The sequence below is a fragment of the Argentina anserina genome, chromosome 3 (genome assembly GCF_933775445.1).
Source record: "Argentina anserina chromosome 3, drPotAnse1.1, whole genome shotgun sequence".
Lineage (NCBI taxonomy): Eukaryota > Viridiplantae > Streptophyta > Magnoliopsida > Rosales > Rosaceae > Argentina > Argentina anserina.
The window spans coordinates 11,795,463-11,805,328 of NC_065874.1; the positions used below are offsets into that span (position 1 = coordinate 11,795,463).

Sequence of the window (9,866 nt, forward strand, 5' to 3'; positions counted from 1 at the left end):
CGCCTCAGTAACCAGCCGATTACCGAGTACTCGCCGAGTACTCGGCCGAGTTGACCGAGTTTTAGAACATTGGATATAATGACTACTAGCTGCCAGCCACCTCTAAACGACTAAAAGTCCACTCCAACAATATTACGTAACAGTGAACTGATCGATTTTCTTTGAATGGTTAAATTTTGAGCTTCTTGTTACGCATCTGTAAGGTTTGACGTAATTAAGCTCACAAAATGTATCACCATGCCTCACACTCTGCAAATTAGTCGTGGTGACCCGTCTGACTCACCACAAATAGTTGTCTTGCTTCAGGAAAGCTCCAACTCCAACAAAGAAGATGAAGGAAGACAGGCAAACCAAGTAGACTCGACACCTGAATCAGTATGGATCACTGCCTTCGATCAAGCTACCAATATCCCATCAATGGTGCCCAGGGCCGGTCCGGAATTTTGGTGCCCAGGGCGAAAAAAAAAATTGGGTGCCCTTGTAAACTACATATAATAATGTTTATTTCACCGCAATACAAGTATTTAGAAATCAAAACAACATCAAACATGACACTAAATTTTAATTTTGCGTCGCGCATCAACAAATCTAATTGCATTTTTCAATTGTCTCGTATTAAATTATGTTAAAATATCAAAATATGCATCATATGTACATATATTATATTTTATAATTAAGGAGAAAAAACGGAAGATGTTTGTGAGATTAATCATTTGAACAAATTGACTGATTGATTCACCATTAAAACATGCATTTGAAAAAGAAAAATGTATTTACTTTAGATTTGGGATAATAGAGAGTTAGAGACAAGAGTCTCATAAAATTTATTTGTTAGTGATATAAAGTAACATGAATTTTTTTTAACTATGTATGAAGAAGACTTAAAGAAATTTAATATATGAGTATTAAGTTTGTACGTGGATTAAGCTATGGAAGAGTCGAGAAGACCTAAAATTAATAAAGGAGTTGATAACTCCCATTAATTACCTTCTAGAGGTGGTAAATGGGCCTAAAAGCCCGAGCCCGGCATGGACTCGGCACGTTAAAAATCGGCCCGGCACAATCTGAGCCCATTAGCAGCCCGAGCATGTTATTGTAATGGGCCGATTGAGATATTTTGGCCCATGGGTCCGGCACGACCCGAGCACGATTAATTCATGGGCCGGCCCGTTAAATACATAATTTTATATTATTTATATCAATATTTAAATAATTATCATTATTAAACTTGAATATTATACCTTTTAAATTAAAATTTATTGATTATTTCATTATTTTAACTACAATATTTCACAAATATTATCAAAATACTGAATAAAACGTCATTATTTTGAGATACGTAACATTTTAAAAATAAGATTATGAAATGTGTTGTTATATTTTATTTATTTTACTACTATAAATAGTTATATAAAATAAATATTCAAAGTACATAATATTTTTTATTTTAATTGTGTCATATAATGCTAATGGGCCGGGTCAGCCTGTTTTTAGCCCGACACGGGCCCGACATAGAATTGGACCGTGGGCCGGCCGGACTTAATATTTAAGCAAATGGCCTAACCCGAGCCCACGATAAAATGGACCGGTCCGGCCCGTTTGACACCTCTATTACCTTCCATAAATCATTAAGATTAAAAAATTAAGATTATCATTACCAAAAGATTATCATCCCATGTATAAACATTGTGCCCCCTTAATTTTGTGCCATGTGCGGTCGCCATGCTTCGCGCACTGCCCCAGGGCAGGGCCTGGTGGTGCCCCATTGTCTAGACTCGCACGGTTGTCTAAACTCTAAACTCTAGACCTCCTCAGTCCTTCAGAATTATTATGATCTGAATAAGCATAATTAAAACCAATCTTGCAGAACCTCAAGGGGAAAATAACATAGTTTGTAATTGGTCATATATTGTTCGTCCGGCAACATCAGATTGACAACACGGTGATGCAGGAGGCACCACCGGGCGACAACTGAAGATGTAATAGAGGATCGACAGAGAGAGTCGTAGAGTTCGACCTACACCCTACGCCAGGTAGTATGAAAGTTACCATGACCTTACAAAGGAAGCTTTGAAAGCCTAACCTTCATTTTCTTCGCTTACGGTCCATATCGATCTTTTCATTAGTGTAACAATATAGACTTTATGATAAATTAATAATAATGAAAAAATAATGAAGGCTCAATAATACAAGGTGTAAACTTACCAGCTCTAGTAATTGTACTGCTCATTTACCACCCACCCACCGGCCGGCCAGAAACAAGGTTGGAGTGTTGGACTCACATTTCTAAATATCCATACATATTACATGCATGCCCCATTAAATGGAAGGACTTCCTATTTTATGGTAAACTCCTCTTAAGGCCGGTAGGGAGATATTGTTACCAAGATTTTGGAGCACAGTACATTTAGCTCAACAAGTGCAACAACAGCTCACACAGTGCATCATGATTAGGTAAAACTTTCGTACTTGCCCGTGTATATATAGCACTACTGAATGCGAAATGTGGTCCTCCAATTGAGGGGACCCCAGAAGAACCCTTCAAAACTAGTTGAACTCCATTCTCAAATTATAGACAAGAATATTGCATACGTAAATTTATACTATGTTTTTAAGCAATTTGGTTTATCATTACCAGTAAAAACTTGAAGCTAAAGTTTCTCAATGCTGATTATTCTCCACCCTCATCCTCGGAAAAGTCCTCTCCCACCACACAAACCCAAGTTGAGAGGAAAACATGGCATTTTTGTTTTTGGGATGGAAATGGTTACTAATGCAAGTTGGTAAAAATGAAAAATTCATATAAGCCTGCATGCAGATTCTACCTACAAGTGAGGGATGGAGCACCTGATCGCAGGACAAATAGTGATAAACAGTATGAAACTGAAGCTGGAAAAATTGATTTTCAAATTCCATTTTGGAGCTAAAGAGAAGAAAAAGAACAAAAGGCCTGCTCTTTTCACCATTTTTATGGAAGAAAGATATCAAATTGTACAATTTAGAACATAAAGATCAGTACCTGTGAGATTGAAAGACCAATCCAAAACCCAATAACACTCAAAATAGTTTACACTTCTCTTTATATTCTTGGATTGGAGATCAAGAAGCCGACGACCCCGAAACTCTAGGCGAAGTGACCGGAAACAATGGCAGAAGCCGGGGCTCGGGCTCTCTGGGAGTATCGGAACTCGTTCTCGGAGAAGGGTGCAAGTAAAAACCCTTCTCGGCTATAGCCCGATCCTCCTCCGAGGAGTTCCCCAACGGCGACGACGCCGACGCCGACTTGTCGAAATGTTCGTCGTTTAATGGAGTGATAGGGCTGAGCGTCAGCGACGGAAAGTCGAGCAGACTCGGCGACAAGATCTCCTTCGGGTGACGTGGCGAGAACCCAGAAGAGGCTTGGCTGCGATGGTGGGCGAAATTGGGCATGAGGGTATTGATCATGAGGCTGTTCTTGAGGTTCTGGCTCCTCCTCTCGTAGAGCTTGAAGCTCTGCTGCTTCTTCTGCCCCGTCTTCACCGGAGGGATGGTGAAGTTCTTGGACGACGACGAGAGAGGGGATGAGGACGAGGACGATTCCTGTGTGTGCTTGTTAGTTTGCTGCAGCTGCTTTGTTGTGGTCTCTGAAGAGCCGGTGAGCATTTGAACGACGTGTTTGAAGTTGGAGGAGTCGGCCTGGACGAAGGTGGTGGCGTAAGGGTTGGATTCAGATCTGGGGGTCAGTTTGGGGGTCGTCGGAGTTTGAACTCCGGAGTTATTGTTGTTGTTATTATTGCTGCTGCCATTGCTGGTGGGGGAGTTTAGTGGAGAGTACGAAGGAGGCGGCTTCTGATGATGGTGGTGGTAATCTCTGATTGGTTCTTGAGTCCTTGATGTGTACTCCATGTTAAAGGAGGCCTGGGAAGAAAAACCAGACCTGCCTGGAGCAGATCAGAAAGAGAGGGGGGGAGGAACAAGGGTTTGAGATGGGAGAGGAAGAGAGGAGAAAAAAGGGTTGGTGTTGCTTGCTTCTTATTTGCTACTTTGCTCCATGTTTTGTTTGCTTGTATCTAGTTTCCTTATTTTTTATGTCATTAGACTAAAAAGAAGGAAGCAAGGCTTTTGGGGACTCAATTGAGGACTCTTTTTCTTGAGTTTTTGGGTGGTGGGGTTGAGAGAAAAGAGGAGGGAGGAGAAGAAGGGGGAGGAGGAGGAGGTGATTGAGAGAGAGAGAGAGAGAGAGAGGCAACTGTATTTGTATTTGGGATTTATGAAAGGTAGGAGGAGGTGATTGGTGGATTTAGGAATTTGGGGGGGGGGGGGGGTATGGGGAAGTGTGCAACCCTAGGTGAGGGTAAGAGAGGGCATTGACTTCAGAGCCCTGAGAGACTGCAGAGACTCTTGTGTTGTGTCTTGTGTCATTTTGTGTGTGAGATGCGATTGCGATGGGATTAGGAGGAAGGAAGATGATGGAAGCATTTGATCAGGAACACCCATGCTCGCATGCTTTTGTTTTAACATTTTTTTCTCTGCTACGGTCGCGCTTCCTCATGGCGCGTTTTGTTGCACGTTCTTTGAAGCCAAACAGAAGAAAATGCCTCGGTTGAAAAATTATTAGTACCAATCAAGATTTTAATTTAGGATCTATTCATCTAGAGTAATTCTTAATTAACTGTAAATCTCAAGTCAGCTGACATACGAAGCTGAAAGAAACAACAATAGTTTATCTTCTGTTTTTTTTTTTACTTTATTTATAACTACATTACAACAAGGAAAAACCTCTTGTACATCATGCACTAAAGAGGTCAAAGTTTAAAGCATATTGACCTAAAAAAAAAGGTTTAAAGCATTACTAACAGCTCTAGGGAACCCAACACTCCAAAGACTAGGGGAATTAAGAGAGTGCCCAAATGAAGTCAGGGCGTTGGCCACAAATCTTTGTGACACACGATGATATGTAAAGTGGTTCATTGTGCGTGTTACATGTATAAATAACGTAATTGAGATTTATCACATTAAAAGATCTTAAATTATTACTTTGGGAAATTAATGTGTGAATGCCATTAACCCCGAGGAACTTAGAGTAGTTATTTCAAATAATTCTTTGCCACTGAATCAGTTCAGTTCCACGATGAGAGCAATGTGTTAGATTCTCATTTTTTTAATTCTCCAATCGAATGCTTATAGTATGTTGTTCCCCTACCCACATTGGCTTGCAGCATTTATATATATAGTATACTTCACTATGTACAAACTAAAGTATCTCCAAAGGAAACAGAATCAAATTCTATTACATGGATTGGGGAGGGAAGCTTAGTGCAAGCAAAGTGGAACTAGGGACCAAGACCCCATTATATACACTCACTTCGTATCTTCAGCTCCACAACTGAATTACAATGACAATCAGTGTGTTTGGATTGTGGACTAACTAGTCTATTTGCAACTTAAATAAGAAATCCGCCATTTTAACATTCAACTTAAGTATTAGCTTAACTTGTACGATTTGTTTAGGCACATCATACATGATTGATTAAGAAACTTATATATATTTAGGGTGCTTGCATGTATTGAAATTGTTAAAGTAGGACATGGAAAACCCCATGTGTCCGAATATATATATATATATATATAGGATCAACAGCGGGACTCACCACGGCGGGGGATCCTATCTATGTCCGCCAGAGCTCCATCGGCAGCCGGAATGACAAAGTCACCCGATGGAGCTCCTGCCGTTACAGACGGGATCGTCGGAAGGTGTGTAGTACGCTTGTGCCAATCCGACTCGCCGTCGCCGGAATTGGGACGTCCGCACCTTAATGGCGGGTTACAGACGTCCGCTCCATAACCTGCCTATATATATATATATATATATATATATATATATAAGAATCAGCTAAATCACACTATCAATCTTGTACCAAAAAAAATTAGATATTCTTAGCAACTCATGAATTAAGTTCAAAATAACTAATTTTGGTTTCTAGAAGCCTATCGATCTGGTCGCAAAATGGCTCAAACGATGAAGTGATGGCCACGGCTACTAATTGAGGACATAATTTGGATTCAGTGACCTTTCACTGTATAACAAAAGCATGAATGACCATAATTCTCTGGCTTTTCCTGATCTCTTACCATTTTACTCATCCTTTTCTTCCTCCATAGACTTTATAAAACCCATCCAATATTGTCAAAAGCTCCATCAATGCAATATAGGAATCAAACAAGAAAGAGACAAAGCAGGAGCTCATGATGAAAATTGATATATTAGAAGGAAAGGGACCATGGATCATTATGAAGGAAGGAACACGATCCCTGTTCATTGAGATCGATCGAAGATCAATGTATATATGGATATAGATCGAATTGTTCGTAGAAAGACCGTACGTCTATAAGAATACTACTATCCATATGTAAAACCATTTAGCAAATCTAAAGTTAGTAGATTATTAGGTCATCTTCTATCGTGTTGTTCTTTTTTTTTTCTTTTCTTTTTTTCTTTTGACTACTACTGTGTGAAAAACATTCTAGCAAGTGTGTGCTGTTGGGTTGTTTAGACCATTCTTGAATTTGGGACCAGTATTGAATGTATACGCAAATAGGTATTGCTGGAAGTTAGAAGCAGTAGTGAGCAGGTCTTCATCTTTATTTTTCGTCCTTCATATTCAACTGCATGTATGGAGGTGGCAGCTAAATTATCCGAAGAAATTGAATGTGAAATTCATCGTGATCATTAATTCGGTGCATTCAGAATTGTTAAACTGATATATATTGGTCAATGACTACAACTTGGAGACTGATATCTCAATTCAATCACTTGCGTAATTGAACTGCATTTAACTCGACTTAACAAGTACGTACATGTTGCTGTAATAATGAAGTAACGCTGCTGAAATGCCAAGTTTCATGACGGGTCACCTGGTTTTGACCATTCGGATATGTAGTTGGTGCAGTTCACCTTCTTAACTTTCACATTCTAACAAATCGATCATGACCCTAGATCTTCTCGTTAAAGTTCGATCGAGATCTTCCGACTCCTAATCAGAAGAGGGGACAATGTGTTTGGGTTGAGAGCTAAAATGTGGGTAAACTAAACCATACACCTAAGGTGGAAAATGTACTGTAGATCTGTAGTTAGCAAGACGTATTCAACAAGTATAGAGCTACAAGAAGTCAGTTAATTGATGGCATATAAGCGCAACTTTAGGAGAGACTTAAAGTAGGAGTGGAATTCGGTCCAAACGGTTAGATTTTGGGCTCAAACTGAATTGAAATTGAACTTCGGTTCGGTTCGCGGTTCTCTGATATACCAAATTGAAAACTGAACCGACTAATTTGGTTCGGTTTTTTTGATTTTTTTTTTCAAAAAATAAATTTGAAAAAAAAACAGACTGAATCACTGAATGAGACAAATTGTTCCATTTGAGGATCTAAACCTCTTTTTTACCCTAAAACAATTATTTCTAACAATCAAAACATCATAATTTTAAAGTTCCAAAGTAAAATCTCAATTAAATTACACAATTTATAGTTTCATACACCATAAAACACAAATTTAAAGTCCAAACTTCAAAGTAAATTGAGTTCACTAAAGTCCAAATAAACATGAAATTTTTCATAATAAACATTCCCCTCATTAGACACTTGAAAACCACTAACACAATCATCCATCTTCCTCATAAACCTTGTAAATATCATACAAGAGGTCTTTCACCATCTTTGAGTTCACCTCCACTCTCTCATCCATCTCCCCAAATAAAATCTCAAAATAATCAACCACTTTCTCAAGCTTATAGCGAGGATCAAGTAATATAGCAATAAAGATATATTGATTCAACTTATCTAAATCACCTCAATACTTATTATACTTTTCTATCATAAGTTTTCTAATCCCAAATAAATTTGGATTAACTTGTGTTTCTAAAACACACTTAATTCGAAGCAAATCAACAAATGTATTATGGATTGAAGGATAATGAGAACAACATACCTTCAAGATGACATCATAAAATGGCTCTAAAAAATCCATATAGCCTTGTGCTTCTTCCCAATCAAAACTACTTGGAATGGATGGAGTGATGCCGTCGAAAAATGATATAGATTGGGATCATCACAAAACATCATATCAAGGACTTTGTGGAACTTATAGGAAGATCTCAACATCAAGTAAGTCGAATTCCACCTAGTCGGCACATCCATAATCACACCCCATTTCCCATCAATTTTCATCATCTCTTTCCACATATTGAAATTGTTATGTCTTTGTGGAGAAGACCTAACACACCTCATCGTGGAACGAATAAGCTTGATACAATCATTCATCACACCCAACCCATCATTGACAATCAAGTTGAGAATATGAGCCACACACCTCATTTGCAAATTCCGGCCTCCATGCATAATGACATTTGGATTTCCCTAAGAATTCACTCTTCTAATAAGATCTCTAATTGCCAGATCATTTGCACTAGCATTATCCACATTGATAGTGAGGAGTTTGTATATGCCCCACTCTTTCAAACAACTCTCCAACACCGCCGCAATAGTCTCTTCCTTGTGATTGTGAATTGCACTAAAGTTGATGATCTTCTTGTACAACACCCAATTGTCACTATATCAAAATAAGACTACTTTTAGTTACTAGAAAACCACAACAAATTATGCATCAGTCACTCAACACACTAAGCTCAGAGTCTCAGAAGCCACATATCAAAATAAGACTACAAATCTACATAAGCCACAAATCACAGTTCAAGCTTATTTAGAACAATACGATTAATTCCTAGTAAGATCAAAACTTTAACCATGTAGTATGAAACTACAAGTCTACAACCATGTCCAAAGTACAAACAGTCTCAAACTTCAACACAAGTTACAGAACTAGGCCTATAACAGTATAACAAACAAAGTTCTTGAATGGACCGAATGGTCAACCTATAATTACATCCAAATTGAGGTTCATCTCATACCCTTTCTCTACTTCAAATTCAATTCAAAATCCATTGAGGACCAGCCGACCAACATGAGAAACATAGAGAGATTAGAGTGACAAGGCATACGAAATGGGATTAGGGTTTTACCTGGAGGAGAAACATGCCTCTGGGAGTGAGTGAAACCTTCATATTTGTCATTGGGAAACAAAATGGCTTCGGCGAGCAGGTGTGAACCGTGCGATGTTGACGTCGGTTAGAGAGACTGCGAGGATGCGATGCAGTTAGAGTAGAGAGAATCTGATTCCGACGTGGTGGCGAGATTGACAACGGCAACTCCAGCAAGCTCCTTATTGTTGAGTCGAAAGAAGAATGGCGTGAGGTCGTGAATACTGAAGAGGAGCTCTCTGAGTCTCTGGTGAATCAAGAGATTCATGACGGCATAATAGGAATTGAGGAGTGAGGAGTCGAGGGTTTTTGTTTTGGGTAATAAGGGAAAAACTAAACGACGTCGTTTGATACTTTAAGGTTTAGTTATTTCGGTTCGGTTCGGCCTAAACGGTTCGGGTCAAACCGTGAATTGAAACCGAACTGAAATGTTTTCAGTTTTTCGATTTTTTGTTTTCAGTTCAGTTTTCTCTTCGGTTCAGTTTTTTTCAATTTCGGCTCGGTTTTTTCGGGTCGGTTCTCAGTTTTTCGGTTCGGAGTGCCACCCCTAACTCAAAGAAGATAGGGATGAAATTCAATCATGTATGCATTGTTTGAAAGAAATGATCGATGTTTCTTAGGTTTTCTCCAACTGAAATGGTTATTTGTAACTCCTGGGTTACGTTGTTTGTAGCCCTTGGGCTACATTGTGGCACATTAAATTGAAATTATTTATTGATTTAACATCAACTGTCTCCAACCCAAGTGTGCTACAATATAACCCTTTAAATATTTTTAATGTGTTTTGTACCT

At 38.8% G+C, this 9,866-nt stretch overlaps 1 protein-coding gene across 1 annotated transcript; it reads right to left on the reverse strand.

Moving 5' to 3' along the window:
- Nucleotides 1-2,937: 2,937 nt before the first annotated feature.
- LOC126789159 (VQ motif-containing protein 4) lies at nucleotides 2,938-4,218 on the reverse strand. The gene has a single exon (XM_050515254.1). The coding sequence runs from the start codon at nucleotides 3,883-3,885 to the stop codon at nucleotides 3,100-3,102; it is 786 nt and encodes a 261-aa protein (XP_050371211.1). The 5' UTR covers nucleotides 3,886-4,218; the 3' UTR covers nucleotides 2,938-3,099.
- Nucleotides 4,219-9,866: the final 5,648 nt, after the last annotated feature.